This window comes from Aythya ferina (assembly GCF_964211825.1).
Source record: "Aythya ferina genome assembly, chromosome: 10".
NCBI classification, from domain to species: Eukaryota; Metazoa; Chordata; class Aves; order Anseriformes; family Anatidae; genus Aythya; species Aythya ferina.
Genome location: NC_140306.1, coordinates 13,057,762 through 13,076,471, shown reverse-complemented (window position 1 = coordinate 13,076,471; position 18,710 = coordinate 13,057,762). Strand labels below are relative to the sequence as shown.

The window sequence follows — 18,710 nt, the reverse complement described above, 5'->3', positions numbered from 1 at the left end:
TTGCTGGAGAGGTAGTTGATTCTGTCTGCCTGTAAGTGTTGGAGGCATTTGAATAATGCCCTTAATAATATGCTATAACTTTTGGTTAGCCCTGAAGTGGTCAGGCAGTTCAACTTGATGATCCATGTAGCTCCCTTCCTTCTATTCCAATTCTATTCTTATTCTATTTTATTCCTTATTTTTTTAAACGTCACCGCCTTTTCTGGTGTTTTTTTCCATTAGGCAGTTGTCTATCTCCTCTCTTACAGATATGGTGATATGAGAGTGATGATGGCATATGAGCTCTTCAGCATGTGGCAGAACCTGGGTATGACTCTTCCTTCTCTGTCTTAACAACCAAAGCCAAAGTAACCCCAGCTTTCAGTTTTGTTTTTTTTAATTTATTTTACTATCATGTATTACTTTACATTTCTGTTAAGAGTTGTAAAACAAGGAAGCACTTCTCCTACCAAAAATATTCTGTGGCATCATAGTCTCTACTTCATTTGAAATAATATGTTCCTACCAATTTGAATGCTTTCTTCTCAAATGTGGATAACTTCACATTTAACTTCACAATAACAGCCAAATAACTTCTGTACTAGATGAGAGCAAGTCCCACTAGGCCAGTATCCTGTCTCAGTCAGGGATCAAAAATGAATACCTATGGAAACATTTGAGGACAAAGGAAGCATATAGTACTCTAGAGGAAAATTAAAAAAAAAAAAAAAAAAAAAAGTTGCTGATAGCAATCACAGATTATGCAAGGTTCTGAGAACAGTTAAATCATTAAAAGAGGAAAGGAATGATGCAAATGAAATTGAGTAACTTCATAATGTGGCTGCAAGCAAGTAATATATTCAAAAAGCCAAATACAAGCATTTTATATGTAGAAACATATATAGGACTGCTATTCAAGAAAAGAAACTACAAATGTATCGTGCTGATAATCAGCTGAATGGGAACTACCTGTAAAATGCCATGAGAAAAAAAAGTAACATGATCTTTGAGAAAATATATAAGAATCTTAAGTAAGAGAAGGAGGACTATATTACCGCTGCAGTTTTTTCATAGGTGCACTTGATTTTAGAACAGTTGGTCTGGCCCTGCAGCTTATAAAAACCAAAGACAAGTTCAATGTAGTTCAGAAGACGATTAGGAAGATGACTACAGAAGTAAAAATGAAAAAGAAAAAAATATAATGAAAAAGACTGAATAAGCCTGAGCTGTCTTGCACAGCTAAGATGGTACAGGCAGACTCAATCACAGTCCTGAAGTATCTGTGTGGGGAATAGTAAGCTCTCTAATATAACAGAAATCAAGTAACTGGAAAAATATGTTAGAAAACTTTAAATATGAAGAAAGAAGTCTATTATATACATATAAAGTTAATTATCATTGAGCCTTGTTCCAAATATGGCTATTCCGATTTATTCTCTGCAGCTGCAAAGTAAGCAGGACACAGAAGAGGTTATTAGTAAATGCCTTGAGTTGCTGTTGCTGAGAATCAATGCTATTTTGTCCTAAGTCAAGGTCAGCAATGAAATTGTGACTTCTATAGCACTGAGGACAAAGAGCTCTCTAGTTATTTAAAATCTAAGTATGTTCTACTAAACCTAGTTGTTCTCACCAACCCTTTCCAATACTTTCTTTCATAAATTAAAAGTTATCTGTCCTCTTTTACCCCTGGTTAGTATGTTTTAGTTTGTTTGTCTTTAATGGTTTGAATTCTATTATAAATGAAATGCAGTGACAGTTTTTGCTGATGGCTTTGGAATTGAAATTAAAAATGTAGACTTTGCAGGAAATGGTGTAAAGCAAGGTGTTGTTTCAGTCCTTTTAGGAAAAGAATGTACTTGCTTTCTTCATGTTCATGCCTATTACTTTGCATTGGGCCTATTATTGTCATTATGGCAGAGGCTCCCTTTCTTCTCAGTGACAGATAACAAATGCTTTTATTTAATCACAATTGCTTTGTGTTGTACAGGTGAACATAAGATTCACTTTATTCCGGGAATGATTGGCCCCTTTCTCGGTGTTACACTTGTTCCACAACCAGAAGTCCGAAATATCATGATCCCTATCTTCCACGACATGATGGATTGGGAGCAGAGAAAGAATGGCAACTTCAAACAGGTGAAGTAGCTTCCCAGGCATCTGCAGTGTTCTTTTTCTTGCTCTATCTTGTAATACCCAGCTGGAAGCAAGGAGTTTGTATCTGTTGAACCATTTCTGATAGTGAGGAAGATGTCATGCAGATATATAAAACCAGAACATTTGAAGCATCATTCACAAAAGATTACAGGACTCCCGGGATTATTTAGGCAGTGCACTGTAGAGCTGACTACATGTCCTCTGAAAACAGAGAAGAACGATGTGCTCGTCACATCAGAGATGATAAAGAGAAAAGAATTTCTTTGGTCCTGGGCTCTCACTGCTCTCATTGGTTTCCACATAGATCGTTAGTCAGTCACTAAGTGGGTAAGACTGGGAACCAAAAATGGAGACTTCAAGATTTAGCCAGTATTTGTGAAAATAATGGTCTTTGCTTCTCTGGCAAATTTCTAGCCAGAAGGCAGTATTGTATAACTAATAATTATGCCATGCTTTGAAACAGGCTTTGTGACTTGTATATTCTTGGAGAAATCTCAGCATCTCTCCTGAATGCTTATGTCCAGCAACAGTTCCGTAGTTCCCACCTGCTGTGAGCTATGATTGCAGAACAGGCAGAGGAGTCCTCATTTTGTTGCTCTGTCATGCTCAGAGAATTGCTTGAATTTTCAGATCCTAAAAGTTCAAAGTAGTAATAACTAAGTGTAGGTTTGGAATGGATCCTTAGAGGACATTGCTTCATTGTCATTGTGTTTGGGACAATAGTGAGGGCAAGTATCTTCAGATAGGTATGCTGAAGGAGACAATGCTAGCATACAGCTAAACAACACAAACTGTTTCCAGAAACATTTAATAATTGGACCTTTTGTTTAAATTACCATAATTCACGTGATTATTAACAATAAATTAAATTTATTAACATGCCAGTTCTAATCATTCCAGGAGAATAACAGACCTTTCCCATACCTGATATATCAAAGGCTGTGTGGAAGAGTATTACCAAGGGCTTATGTTTTTTTTCCTCCTTGCTTCAACTCCCTTGACTGCTATTATTATTACTACCACTACTACTACTACTTCTACTATTATTATGGTGGCATTTGATCATGGTACTCTTTTTGCTTTAGGTGCTATGTTAGCATAACAATAGAACAGTTTCTGCTGTGGCATTTACAGTTAGAAGTACCTACAGTCATCTTCTAGTTTCTGGATCTATTTACACTTTCTACATGACAGATGAACTTTTCATAATCATCATATAATTTTTATACTTGTTCATATGTTCTAAGTTTCAGCCATAAAAATCTTTCTTAATTTACCCATGGAACTAATTCTCACACTGAAGCATGTGTCATAATTTTGTAAGACTAAAGATGGAAGGTTCATCTAGATTAGTGAGAATGAAATGTATAGTTAAATAGTACAAGATTTAAACCTTGCTAGCATTAGCAGCTGGAACCAAATTAATTTTTTGTCCAGAGTAGTGTTAGACAGCTGGACAGATGCTTTGCAGAATTCTGGCAAATTGTTGTAACTTACAGGCGAAGAGAGGGTTTTGTTGTTTTTTTTAATTTTGAATTCTGTTCTAAATTGGTTGTTAGAAAATACAAAAATCCTGGAAATTCACTTTCATGCTTTTTTTTTCCAGTAGCTTGTTTTAACATGGTAATTTTTCAGCAATACTAGAGAACAATGCAGTCTGATTCATGGACTAAATCAAGTCTCCCTTTAACGATCTCACTAGCAAGAGTGCCAATTCCATTTGTGTGTCACTGGGTGATTTACTCTTCCTTCTCATCTTTACTTACTTTGCAGTTTGGCACCTGAAAAACTGAGAAACTCAAACTATGCTCATCTTTGAATAAAAACAAGTGATAATTCTACAAGCCATTTCAACCTTTAGAAACCTGTCTTCATTAGTGTTGAAAGTATGTTTTTTACAAGACTTTGAAGAGCACACCATTTTTTTCTTTAATATTGGATACAATGATTTCTGCACTTGAACCAATTTTATTGGAATATCTGATCTCAAACTTGACAATAGGACATACTAGACAAGGGGAGAAATGAATGCATATTCATGACCTTTCTAAGGGAAGGGCAACATAACGATACCGTTCTGTTCCTTTATATAAGTGTGTGTGGTAGCTGCTGCAGGGAAGGTTAACATTCCAGCCAGACCCAGTACAGTGTGAAAAGAAAATGCATCATATAAGCATAGAGAAGCTTGATAAAAATGAGTTTAATGAACAAATAATATTCCAATGCAATTATGTCTGGAGGGTTGGAAGTCAGTTAGCTACCAGCAGAACCATCACAGCAGGCTAGAGGTGATCATGCCATAAATTGGTTTCTCTGCATGGATATTCAATTTATGGTACAGGATATATTTTTCACAGAAAGTGTGTTCAGAATGATTTATTTGTTGAGAGAATAAATATCAAAAATGCCTGTGAAGAATCAACATTATCTCCCCTGGGATGTTCATTTAGACTCTGATAAGCAAATGGATAATTTAATTTTAGTCCTGCTATTTCATTGAAAAAAATAAGAAAAGTGTTTCCATTTAACTGAGATACAGAGAAATAAATCACACACAGAGAAGGTGGGGCAGCCTGCAGGACAATATTCTTTCAGTCCTCCTTGTGTTTGGTACTCGTCTTCTGCATGAACAGCTAATTTATAACCAGTCATTTCTTCATCCAGGTGGAAGCTGAGCTGATTGATAAGCTGGACAGCCTGGTATCTGAAGGAAAAGGTGATGAGAACTACAGAGAACTCTTCAGCCTACTGTAAGCTATGCTCATTTCTGCTTGGTCTGCATTCTGTGGGGTCACTAAAGGAGTCTAGATAGTGACCTGTGCTGCAGTGGCAGCTCCAGGGCTGATCTTCAAAGAAAGCAGTAGAAGGTTTTCTGGCAGGTTTTCATGACATGGCTGTCAGCAAAACAGAAATGTGTCGCTCTAATTCTGAAAAGAATATAAAAATTATTTTTTTCCTTGTTTTTGTTCTGTGAAATCTGATATAATGCTGCATAGGTAAGTCATTAACGTCCTCCTATAAAAAAAATTGATCTGCTAAAGGAACTGGTGCCTTTCTTTTTTTAACTTAGCAATATGTGAAATCAGGGCCTTGGGATGGCTTAGAGAAAGTCTAGCAAGTCAGGCCTTGTTAGAGCAAACGGTTTTCCCCAGCATTTTCCTTTGTTGCTTACAATTTTTGAAGGTCATTCTTTGAGTTGACTCAACAGTTGTAAGTTTATTCCTCCAGAGTCCATCATGACAGTGTTTCCACTCCCTTTCACACTAAATACACAGTACTCATAAGGATAAACTTAGAGTGGAAACAGTCTAGGAGATTCCTGGAGTGTTATGAGAATAAATACATAAGAAATAAATACATGAGGCACACTACTACCACTGCAGTGGGGACCAGAAAAGTACTTAAGTCCTTGCCATTGAAGAAAGGAACCTGTATTGTGTGGCCAGCAGGACCAGGGAAATGATTGTTCTCTGCGTGGTCAGCACTGGAGAGCCCACATTGTTTAGTCTTGAGAAAAGGAGGCTGAGGGAAGACCTCATTGCTCTCAACAGCTACCTGAAAGGAGCTGCAAGGAAGGTGCTGGTCTCTTTTCTCAAGTAAACAAGTGGTAGAATGTGAGGAGGTGGTCTCAAATTGCACCAGGGGAGATTTAGATCGGATATTAGGGAGACTATCTTCACAGAGAGAGTGATCAATCACTGGAACAGGCTGCCCGGGGCAGTGGTGGAGTCCCCGTCCCAGAAGGTATTTAGGAGATGTGAATGTGGCACCAGGGACATGGTTTAGTGACAGGGCTTTGCAGGCCAGGTTGATGGTTGGACTTGATAATCTTGAAGACCTTTTCCCACCTAGATAATTCTGTTTCTGTGTTCCAGACAATTTTATGTGGCCCCCAATTGTATGGAGGTAGTTTAAGGCATAAACCTTTGTTTGTATTTCTCAGTTTACATTTACACATTCATTCATTGTCAAGATAAATAAGCCAGCCTATCCTGTATGCTCATCCTTAGAAAGCATGTAAATCTATTCCATTTTGATTTCTGCATATTCAGCCTCAGGAAGTCTGGCACTTCATGTCTACAGATAAATATATTTCTTTTGTTTGTTTGTTTGTTTTTAAAGAAAGAAAATATCTTTGTTTTTTATTATTTTTATTTTTATTCACCTGGCAAGAAGAATGTTCAACTTTTCATTAGCTCCAGAGGAAGGTACTTGATAGCTGAAATGTTAAGAATTCAGGGACCATAATTTCACTTATTTGTAGATGTAGCCAAGAAAAATAACCTTGAAGTCCAGCAACCTTTTAGTTTATACTTGTACTGTCTTTTCTGAGAATACTATCAGCTTTGAGGAAACAATTCCACAGAATTGGAAAATCTCATCTCTTTTCTTACAAACTTAATAAATGCAGCGTGAAATAAACAGTTGGCCCTGACTTCTGTTGTCTCAGCTGTACTGGTGAAGTGTGAATTGGGTCCCTTGGTTGGAAATCATTTCAGTATAAAAGAGTTTGGTTGGAAATCGTTTCAGTATAAAAGAATTTGCCTGTTGTGAGGACATGTATGACACCTAACAGTACTTCTGTGTCAGTATGTAAGTGGCAAGTTCTTTGACCAGAGATCAGTTTCAGGAAACTAGCATGTAAATTTGCTTTCTTTTCTCATTTTTAATAGGATTTTCAGTGTTCTTACTCTAGCCTTTCCTCTTTCTTCTCAGACATCGCAGTGACGTGCTGCCTGTATTGTTTAGCCTGCTGATCGGAAAAATATCGCTTTCATTTATTTACAGTTTAATAAATTGTGATGCAAGGTTAGTTGGTTGCTGATTAGAGACCAAAATTAATGTGAGGATGTACAAAGAGGAATTTGCATTAGGTTTAGACTCCCTTCCAACTTATGATTGCTGTTAGCAGTATTTAAGCTACAGGTAATAATGTGGGAATCAACTGTTGCTATCTTTTATATATTTTATATGGCAATGTGAGGATAATTTTCCTTTTCCTGTCAATTCTGTAATTTCCTTGTCTTTGCTTCATGCTGCCTGGAGTAGAACCCAGCTCTTTGGGCCTTATCCCAGGTAAGATAGTAATTCTGTGTACTTGTCTCATGAGGGAGAAACAAAGTTGTCTGCGGCTGTCTGCATGCACTACGCTGTTTCCCCGGATGCCTTATCTGCTCTTTTTCTCTCTGAACAGTTTGCTGGAGAAGATTGAGCAGGAAACATGGCGGGAGACTGGAATCTCTTTTGTTACATCGGTTACTCGCCTCATGGAGCGTCTGCTTGACTATAGGTATCTGACAACAACAGTAAGATGTTCTGAGTATGTGTATTAGAAGTTTTAGTATCAAATTTCTTTTGTACAGGGATTTTTTTCATTGTTTATCAAGCTGCATGCTTCTCTGATGGCAGGCCAGAAGGTATTTAGGAGATGTGAATGTGGCACCAGGGACATGGTTTATTGACGGGGCTTTGCAGGCCAGGTTGATGGTTGGACTTGATGATCTTGAAGGCTTTTTCCCACCTATGTATTACGCCTGCAAGCCTACCTCACTGCTGCAGGGTTCTGAGCAGAAATCCAAAGTTCACAGCTCCAGAGCCCTAATTCTTATTCTTGTATGCTCATTCCCAAAAAAAAAAAAAAAAAAAAAAAAAAAGATGACGTCCATTCTTAGTTTTGAACTAAGGTTCATTCAAGTTGCTAAATGATTTATTCCTTTCAGCTTTGAAGTGATCTTGCCTAATTAAGCAATATACATGCTAAATGTAAGAATGATTCTAAATGGCTTGCTGAACCAAGGTCTTTGACACATGCTGAATGCCTCATCTAAGCAAGCAGGGTTAGAAAACTTCATCTGAGGAAAGCCTGACATGTCAGCTGGTGACTTGTGTGCAAGACTCCACTACAAACTAGACATCCTCTGTTTGGATTTAGACTAAAGCTTGCAGGGCTATTGTGAGCTTTGATTTAGTTATAAAAACATATTTTACTTCCTAGTTTGTGTGCGCGCACACTCAGAGTTGTTTTTATGGAACAGGAGGCAATTAGAAACTATATAAAACTGCCCCATATATTTCTATCTTTAGACTACTGACAAGAGTTCAATTTTTTTTTTCCTTTTTTTTTTTTTTTTTTCTGCTCATTATAAGTGAAGGCCTGTGACTAGGCTGGGTGTTCTGCAATCCCAAATCCTTCTCTGTGCTTTTTAGTTTGTTCTTTTTGTTGTCCTGAACAGTTTGATCCAATCTCCTGTGTTGTTTTTTTTTCTTGACAACTGCCATACAACTACTAAGAAAGACCAGATATCTGACAGACATTTAAAGAGAATGCAAGGGAGCTGACTGTTTTTAATGGAATCTGCTATCAACGCAACTTGGATGAACAGATACTCATTTTCATGCTTAATTTCGGGAACAGATACCAGCTTTTAACTGATACACAATATGCAGCAGAATATTTCATTCCCTGAGCAGAGCAGGATAGGGAACTGTATGAGAATTTGGAAATACCCAGATGAAGTGTGTCAGCTGCTGTGATAGTTCTGCAAATCACATAGAGAGCTATGAAGTGAAGAGCTCTGCTAATCAGTTTTGACATCTTGTGGAGCCCAGATGCCAACTAGCTGACAGTGTAGTTCTCAGGAAAGTTTGTGGTGTCACTGCTTTAAAAATTTTGTCTCGCCTTCACAAATGAATGTGACTTTCTCAAGTCGAGATTGGTAATTTCTGAAGCCTTTTTCTTTTGTGCTGCTTACATCAAAATTATTTTTAAAAATTGCAGAATCCACAGATATTTTTTTTGTGATTTATCTTACCTGTGAAAAATTCAGTAATCTAGTCTAAATCAGTCAGGTTGTATCTTCCAGGATGCCAACGCTACATTAGATACCTGAATTTCTGAAACCTAGTCCTTTGACTAGGGAACCACTAAACATCTGGGTAAATAACTTTTCACTTTTATGGTAGCTCTTTAGTTATGAAGATGTTTGATTACTGCCATCTGGTATTTGTTCAGAGTTGTAAGAAATGCAGTGGTCACTTCAGGTGCTTGTTCTCAGATGCCATCAAGGCAGTTTTTATATCATTTAGGCCATATTATGGATTTCTTTCTTAAGGCAACTTTATTAAATAAAGTATACGGTTCACTGGTTTTTGTGATCCAAGGAATCTCTGGAGGTTAAGATAGCTTCAAATGTATTTTAAAAGGAAATTTTGCAGGTGTTTCAACATTACTCTACTTTCTTAGGGATTGTATGAAAGGCGATGAAACGGAGAACAAGAAAATAGGCTGCACTGTTAACCTTATGGTAAAGATTTTTTCCTTATGTTTATCTCTTTGTGATACTGTGCAATGTAATTGAAGCTGGAATGGGGAAGGTTGGGTAGGAATCTGTGTCAGCAATTGTAGGTTCAGAATCTGAGCACTGGCATGACAGAAAACAACGGGTTGGGAGGATCCCCTGGAAGTCTGTGGTCTAACTCTCTGCCTTTAGGCTGGGCTCTCCAACTTTAAGCTGGGCTTCTCAGGGCTTTGTCCAGCTGAGTTCTGAATATCTCAGTGACAGAGATTCCACAACCTCTCTCACCTTTTCTTCCAGTGTTTGACTATATCCTCGTTTTGAAAAAAAATCACTACGCGAAAAAGTGGGTTAAATCAGTGTGAATGTGAAAAGAATTAGTCCTTTCACTTTACACTAATAATGTATTCTCTTCTCAGTACCTATATACGTATACAGATGCTACTGATTGTCTTGAATGAAGGAAAATTCTCAATGAAAATAAAAACTCTCTCTTTTACAGAATTTCTATAAGTCGGAAATTAACAAGGAAGAGATGTACATCCGCTATATCCACAAGCTGTGTGACATGCACTTACAGGCTGAGAACTATACAGGTTAGTAAGACATCATACAGGGTCTGTTTGAAATCCTAGTGAAAGCTTTTGACTCTTCTGATGTTATTCTCTAACATCTCTTGAGTTTCTTTCAAAAACTTCTGTTATGGATCAGTTCACTGTTAAGACCAGCCCTCAGGAATCTCTGACCCTAGAGACAAGGGTCCATCACTCCATCACACGAAGTAATGCATGTCTCTGCACAAGCAACTGTTCTGTTGCACCTTGAATTTTACGTTACAGTGTTCTGCAAGGACAGTTGACTGAAAAATCACAACAGTGGAATCAAAATTAGGGGAACATTGAAATCACAAACCCACCATCATGCTACCGTTTGCCAAATTTCCTTGGATTATAATACTTAAAGTGCATTTAAGAAATCTATTGACTCTAGTTCTGTTATCCAAGCTCTGTTTACAACTGCAGACTCCAAATCTCGTTACATACCTGAGTATCTGACTGTGCATTTAAATCAAGTATCTAGTAGAAAGGAACTTGACAGATTTGTACCTAAGAATCAGGTTTATCAGAAACAGCTATGTGCTGCTATTTTAAGTAATTGAATAATTTAATGTTAATTTAACGCTTCAGAATTTTTTCTCAAATTGTACATCAGAACTTCCAGACTGTTTTAGAAGCAGCCTGTGACCTTTTAGACTATTTGCTGAGTTATTTGTTGTCATTGATTTCAGTGTTCAATGATTGCATTTCCAACAGAGGCTGCATTTACTTTGCTTTTGTACTGTGAGTTGCTTCAGTGGGAGGACAGACCTCTGAGAGAGTTCCTGCATTATCCATCTCAGTCAGAGTGGCAACGTAAGGAAGGTCTGTGCCGTAAGATTATCCATTACTTCAACAAAGGGAAGGTATGCCAACTTCTTCTCTCTTCCAGCAGCTTCCTTCCCTTTTCCTGACTTAGAGCTTGCAAGGCTATCATCTTGGTTCAGTAGTCTGGAAGTAAATTTATATAAAAAGGTTTAATAACTTGACAAATTGCGTCTTGGCTCTCTAGACCAAAAAACAGATGAGAAAATGGATATGGATATTTCATGATACATATCATTTGGAACTAGTTTAGGTAGGCCAACGGGAAAAAGGCTGGAATGTTTTTATACCTGTAAAAATTGTGGATCACCTGACATGACAGACAGCTTGATAAATTCCAGTTGCTTAATTAAAAAAACATTGTCTATGCAAATTGTTGTGTTATGACTCGCTTCTCACTTAAGGACTTCTGTTTTTATCCTCCAGAAGTAAATGGGAGGCAATGCATTCTAGGAGTCCCTTATTTAAAAAAGTTTTAAGCCTTTTTAGTATCACTGGTGTTTTAAAGTGGAGTTCCATCCATTGCACAAGAAAAAAAATCAATTCATTTTCAATACATTTTAATTCCAGGTATTTGGTATGTTTTTCCTACAGTGAATATTTTTTTTAATCACTGCAGAGGTAGGTGTTAGTCCCTTGTATCATGGTGTTTTGGGATCGTTTCAGAGGTGAATATTAGAAGCGAGATCATCAGTCAGAATATTTTCAAATTTTTCTTTAGAAAAATTCATATAACTTATATTATTAAAGATAACATCTGTATGTGCACCTCAGGGCTGGTTTTCCCTCTGATAGCACTGACAATGAAATTAAATACAAATGTGATTCCATTCATGTGGGGTTGACATTCCAGATATTTTTTCCTGGCCCTGATAAAAGAAAGATGCTTATGGCAGAGACAATCTCTGCCGAGTCTGCAAAAAGAAGTCAGATTCCTGTTTGTAATTAGGAGTGGCCGGTTTATTAGGAAGCGATTCATTATCTAGGAATCTTTCCCAGGTCTTTTGAAATAATACTGCATGTGGTTTTCTGTTTAGTTTCAGAAAATTTCAGGGCTTTTTAGACTGCACTTAAATTTAAATTACTGACTTGTGCAAATATTGCAGTACTGTACTGTCTGACTAGATGAACTTAACATAGAGACTATGTACATAAATTGAGCCTGTGTTTTTGACAAACAGGCCATCCACATAAACACTGAGGGTGAGTAAAAAGTTAATGGATGTAATTTTGCTATTAATCTCCTCGTAGATTATGGAGTGTTAACCTCTTAAGGTTTTTGTGTTTTTTTTTTTTCTCACGGGGTGTTTCTGGAGTTACTTGGCTGTGTGTTTTAATCCTCCTTTATTTTAAATGGTATCTGAATGACTGAATAATCCACTTAAGCTGTATGTCACTCGAGCTCTGGAGGTGAAAGATGCTGAGAAGCCAAATCTTCCTGCTGCTTTCTGCCACTTTTTCTGTGGCTGTGTAACTGAGAACAGCTCAGGGAATAGAAGAAGCTTGTTTCCCTCAACTTGTTTCTGACGGGTTGTTTTTCTGTGCTCCCCTAATGTGAAGCAGGACCTCCCTGGGTCCTGAAGAATGGGATTTGTTGTTCCTGTTTTCTCTTGCATATCTAGACTTAAGTTCCTCATGCTGCTCCTGGCATTTCCCATTAAGTAAGGGGGGGTCAGAGCAGCATGAAGGAGGTGTAAAAGTTCCCCATTTGTTCATGGGAAAACCTCACCACAGTAAGGGGGGAAAGATAAGGCCATGTGACTATCCTGTGAGTCTGACATAAAGGGCATGCAGGTGGAGTGCAGACAGCACCTGCAGCACTGCAAGGGAGTGCAGAATTGTCTAACTCCCATTCTCAGAAGCAGCCCTGTGCTGGGAAGGAACAAAGCTTTCCAAAACCCTTTTACCCTTCACTCTGCATACTCCTTTCTACTGCTGTCTTGCAATGCTTTGAATCGGTTTATGGCTCAGCAGGTAGCATGTGCAAGTGCGTAACTTTTTTTTTTTTTATGATTGATTTTGTCCCTTAAGACTCAAGCTCTCCTAGCTAAAGGAGACTAAATGGAACAATTTGAACCTGACTGATCCTTTTTCTAGACAGCAACGGCTTGAGAACTGCACAACTCTTTTCTGCCCAGTTCACTGCTGATTTGTATTAACTAAGAATTCTGACCAGCTCCCTTTTACAGCATCACAGCGTGTATTCAGCCAAGTGCTGTGGGAGACCCAGTGCTACATTTCCAAAGCAGTTCATTTTTAGATTGTATTCTTTCTACACAACGTTTGAACTAATTTCTCTTGTGAATCACACTTCCAAAAGAAATCTGCACATTGGGATGTGAGTAAATAAAGGCTCCCATTCATAGATGTTGATTGTCTATCTGCTTCCTGTGTGCCATCAACAGCACTCAGCTGAGAGTTGCTGGTGTCATAGGAGAAGGCTGCAATAAAACTTGGATGAATGAGCTTTACAAGCAAAGGATATAATATTCAGCGTACAAACAGATCAGACATCAGCAAAAGAGAAAGCAGTAATGAATTAAATTAACAGTGGAGACGTTAGGAAATTATTTGAGAGGGAGAAGAATGATACTTTAGAGGAAAGTGACACTTAGCACACAGAACTGTATATTCAGCTTCTACATTGTGAAGACAGTCCTCATTAAACATTACCAATTTTAAAAAAGGAGGATCCCTGTGACTCATATCCATTCATTCTGCTTCACTTTCAAATATCTATGAACTCGCTTTTCTAAAAAGCTACCTGTATATTGTGTTTCCTCCGCTTACATATCACATCTTTATCATCAGAGTATTCAGCTGGCATGGTACAATTTTTCTGTGTTGAAATCTGATTGAAAGGGAGAGAGAGAGCCTGAGTTAGGATGACAGAAATAGTATCAGAGTACATGCGAAAGAGCTTGTCTAAATAAAGAGAAATGAGATGTGGTTACATATTGTTAATTTAATTCACATCAGAAAAGGTGCATAAAAAGGTTACACCTTTAGGATCACTGGAAGAGAAGATAGCCAGCTTTCTGGTTCCATCCAGAAGACAGATTGCAGAATTATGTAATGCTTTAGCCACAACATCCCATTTGGAAGTGAGACTCTGCTTCTGTCCAGTGTAACAAAAGCCATTTATTCCTAGCCAGGTGTTCTAGAAGAGATTTTTCTTTTCCGTTCTTCCAGGTAAATATAGATCACCAGAAGTCTATGTACTGATACTGTAAACTCTGTTGGAAAAAAAAAAAAAAAAAAAAAAAAGGCATGCAATGCTTGTTGTGTTTGCAAATATAAACACTTAATTGGGCAATGCAGTTGATCACAATTCAATGTATCTATTTGTGTGTCATGGACTTTGACAGCCCACAGCAAAAATCCTGTTAATTTGAGATCACAAAATTCCAAGTAATAACCTGAGTTGTCGAGTAACTGGTCTTTCAGTTGCATGTATTGTAATTATCTAATTAAATCTCAGGCTTCCCATCACCCCAATCTACTCCTATAAGATTATCAAAAAAGATGCTGAAGGAATCTTTTACTCAGCAAGTTCTTATGTACATTTTTTATAATAAAGAGAAGCTAAAGAGATGTAGGAATATTGTTTTTTGCTTCTTAGTTTTTCAAATTATACTCTCTTTTAATAAAGAAATTTTTAAAGTTGATAATGTTTTTGCTGTCCAGAGGACAAAAAAAACTTTGATATTAAGGATGAGAGAACAGATACTGAATGCGCGCGTATAAAGGGAAGCATGGCAAAGTGCCTACTACATTAACTCAAATGGTGCAGAGATTCTCTTCTTTAAGTGAAGGTACATGGAACCAGAAAAGCTATTTCCATATAAACTGCTAATATTTTACATCACTACTGTTAATTACTGTTACCAACGATGTACAATATTATGCTTTTTAATACTGATGAGGACAGTTCAACTCACATTAATTGTTTTCACTGTAATACAGTCCAAGTTTAAAAAATAAAAAGGCAAGTTAACCCAATAGTGCATAAAAATTGATCTAACCAAACCTCAGCTGAGACCTTTGTGTTCCAGATCCTTTACATAACTATGGTAAGAAACCATCACTCCCCCAAAGCACTTCCAGTCTGTGCAGGCACAAGACGATGGGAGAGATTTCAGTTCAAGGGTGTATAAAATGAACATTCTAAAAAGCTAACAGGTAACAAGGGAAGCTTCCTCTCTGTGTGGGTATGCCCAAACGCAATCTCCTTCTTCCTTATCCTTGAGGGCCATGAATATGATGTGCTTGAAAATCACAGAATCACAGAATCACAGAATTTTCTAGGTTGGAAGAGACCTCAAGGTCATCGAGTCCAACCTCCAACCTAACGCTAACAGCCCTCCACTAAACCATATCCCTAAGCTCTACATCTAAGCGTCTTTTGAAGACTTCCAGGGATGGTGACTCCACCACTTCCCTGGGCAGCCTGTTCCAATGCCTTGGTTTTGGTTCTGAATACGGATACTGAGTGCAATAAGGCAGCTCAGTTCTGAGAATGTTTTGTCTCTGCATTTGAGTGTTTCCTATCACTTGATGGTTTTATGCTTTCAGTAGGAAGTAGCACCCACGGGAAGGGGAGCACTTTGCTGCAGAGCTATGCCCTAGATGACAAGAGTCTTTGATTCAGGGAGTTCTAGTGCAGAAAGCAGAGGAGATACTTGGGGGGGATTTAACAGGAAGAAAATTTGTTAGTTATATTTCTCCAGAGAAGTTCCCAGTCTCATGAGTAAACTGTCAGTGAGAGCAGTGCCTGCATGTAATTTCAATGGAATATGTGCCTCTGTTACCATCTTGAAGAAGGAATCAATCCAATATTAATGGAAACTGTTTCATCGCATTGCATTTTCATATCTAATCCCTGGCATTTCATAGCTAATGAATTGCCTAAAACAAGTTTCTGTATTCCTCTCAGCTGAGTTGGTGATAACATGCCAGTCACTGTGAGCGTGATTTGCTTTGGTTTTGCAGAGCTGGGAGTTTGGTATCCCACTGTGCAGAGAGCTGGCCATACAGTACGAAAACCTCTATGACTACCAGAGCCTCAGCTGGATTCGGGTAAGTAGCAGCAGTTCCTCTCTTTGCAGAATCTTTTCCATTCTCTGGAAAGTTTTGTCTCTCCTGTCAGGAAATTTTCAATTGGAAAAAAAGAAAAAAAAAAAAAAAAAAAGGACTCCTTTGCTATTGATTCATTCCAACAACATTGTAGGCCTACTGAAGTAATTCTAGATCTGCCAACCCTAACTCCCATGAGTATATGAAAAACACATGCAGAGGATCTTGGTTTGCCATTGCCTGTCTATGTTTATTTTTGCATAAAACAGCCTTTGCTAAACATATCATGAGTGATGAGCAGATAAACCTATTAACAAGCCTTAATCTAGTAGTGCACCAAGGTATTCCTAAAACATCAGTAAATTAGCTGTTCTCTCTGCCTCTTTATTGATTGTATTTAATCAGCTGGCAGGTGAGGAGCATCTCAGCTCTTTGTTTTGCTCACCTTTACATGACATGTTTTCTGTTCGAGACCCCTAAATCTGTGTTGACCTGAATTGCCTTGAATTTCTCCCCATTCTAAGTTTTTCTCTGTGCCATTCACATCATTCAGCCCATTCCTTTATTCTTCCCACAACAACTTTGGGACATTCTCCATTTTACAAAAGGAGATAATGCATGTGGGAACCAAGAACAAAACCTCGGTGCAGTGTTCAACGTCAAAGCTGCTGTTAGGTTTCCCTGCAGTGGAAACAATGATGTTAAACTGATGCTTCTCATTAAAAAGCTATCTTTTTGCTATAGAGAAACTCTTATGAGCATTTCAGAGATTCAATTTGACAAGGGGTCTTGAAATCCCACTCTTGATGCAAATGCCAGCACACTGCTATGGAACAAGTAATTGTAAATAGAGAAAGTCCTTTTTTCAACACCCCCCCCTTCCCCCCTTTTCTTCCATGTCAAACTTGCTGGTATACAGAGCTGTAGACGATTTAATTTAGTTTCATCCCGTTTCATGCTCCTCAACTCAATTAAAGCAATCCCCATTGAACTGATAAAGTTTTTCAGACAGCAGTATAGATTTCGAGCTGTAGAGAGCTGTTGAGAATACAGTTAGAAAAGGACACTGGGAGCCAGGCAACAGTTACCTTAATCTCAGCTTTGCCATTAATTCTGTAGTGCAAAGAGAATTACATGCAAGACCTGTTTAATTTGAGGTAAAACAGAAAAATTTTCATGATATCTCCCAAAATGTAAAATGAGCATGGTGGTATTATAGTCTGCTCCATAATGTAGACTGATAATGTAGACTAATAATTTTAATCTTTAAAATAATTTCACTCTTCATTAAAAATGTGTGCAAAAGAATAATGTAATATTTGAATGTAACTTTAGATTCTAATGTTTTAAGTGCAGTTTTAAGAGTCTGATAGCAACTAACTTTTTCATTCACAGAAAATGGAAGCTACCTATTATGATAATATCATGGAACAGCAGCGCTTGGAACCTGAATTTTTCAGAGTTGGTTTTTATGGTCGGAAATTCCCATTTTTCCTGCGGGTAAGCCAGAGTTAAACAAAATATGGCAAAGTGACTGGGTTCAGAGTAGCATTTAAGGCTTTGAATTTCAGCTGTGGAGTTGGGACATCTGCTGTTCAGTTTATATTTTACACCTGTGCAAGTAGAAATAGCTTTCTGTCAGAACCGAAGGATGTGGTTCATTGGGAGCATTCTTAGGAACAGACATCAGGAATTTGACTCATGCCTATGTGTATTTTTGACAATCTGCAGATCAGCAAAAATTGCCTCTATATTAAGCAAAATGCTCTATCACAGCAATGCTGGGTCATTACTCAACGAATTTTCATCATCTCAAATTATCATGCTTTAAAAAAATCTCACATGATGGAGTGATTCTAATACCAGACTAATGACACTCTTCTGCTATCTCCAAGTAAAATTTTCCTAGGTTAAGCAAAAAGCCTATCAACTTCTCGGAACACATCCTCTCTTTGATCTTCTTGTCTTTGGAGTATACGGGATCAGTTGGGTCTGAAATCCATTTTAAAAGTGCAATTACTTTCCCTTCCTAATGAGGAATAAAATGTAAAATGGGTATTTGTTCATACAACTCCTCCTTGCTGGTTCAGAGCAGGGAAGGAATATAATCTGACAGCTGTAAAAACTGCCTGAAAATTGATGGTGGATGCCATCTAGCTTGACAGGACAAGCTAACCTGAAGCATGCTTTCAAGGACTGGAGCTGCATGTTTTGTGTTCTCTTTGAAGAAATGGCTTGACAAGAGATGGCACCGCTCTTGAGTCACACAGTAAGAAGTTATAAAGAGCAAAAGTGTGTACCATTTTTATTTCATAAGGTACATGTTTTGAAAATTGCACTCTTAAATTTCCCTCTATTTTTTTTAACCAAGATTTAAACCTTGGTGTTTAATTATATTAACTTAATGGAAGCCCAGGGGAAGTGAAGGCAATTTGAAAATGAAGGTGGAAGTATCAGCAGATAAATGGCAGTGTTGCATAACTCAAGGGTGAAGCTGAACAGTGCCATAATTAAGGATCCTGAACCAACGCTTCAAAGAAGTGTGTGCAAAGGAATCTGAGGAAATAGCAAGTGTTGCATATGAAGCTCCTCTTTTATGAAGATCTCCAGAGAAAACAATTTCTTTTTTAATCTCTAACGACAGATGTTTCCAAACATAAATGACAACAAAGTCATTACAGCATATAAGTGTTCCTACATCTGAAGTAATATCAGTGACTCTAGCTATCTTTTATTATGAATCCCCCAGTTTTGTCTTGGACTGATTGGCCTATGCATTTAACAC

The 18,710-nt window shown here is 37.7% G+C and overlaps 1 protein-coding gene across 16 annotated transcripts in view; it reads left to right on the top strand.

The window, feature by feature from the left end:
• Window positions 1-18,710, top strand: part of DOCK3 (dedicator of cytokinesis 3) — a 257,137-nt gene that overhangs the window by 211,566 nt on the left and 26,861 nt on the right. For 14 of the 16 annotated variants that reach the window (XM_084531292.1, XM_084531300.1, XM_084531291.1 and 11 more), the window contains 10 exons: window positions 249-307; window positions 1,967-2,115; window positions 4,798-4,883; window positions 7,183-7,209; window positions 7,328-7,423; window positions 9,377-9,437; window positions 9,931-10,024; window positions 10,742-10,890; window positions 15,842-15,928; window positions 17,321-17,425. In XM_084531292.1, coding sequence (XP_084387418.1) covers window positions 249-307; window positions 1,967-2,115; window positions 4,798-4,883; window positions 7,183-7,209; window positions 7,328-7,423; window positions 9,377-9,437; window positions 9,931-10,024; window positions 10,742-10,890; window positions 15,842-15,928; window positions 17,321-17,425 — 913 coding nt within the window. The remainder of the gene's footprint in view (window positions 1-248; window positions 308-1,966; window positions 2,116-4,797; window positions 4,884-7,182; window positions 7,210-7,327; window positions 7,424-9,376; window positions 9,438-9,930; window positions 10,025-10,741; window positions 10,891-15,841; window positions 15,929-17,320; window positions 17,426-18,710) is intronic. The other 2 variants (XM_084531299.1, XM_084531303.1) reach the window with 1 other exon arrangement.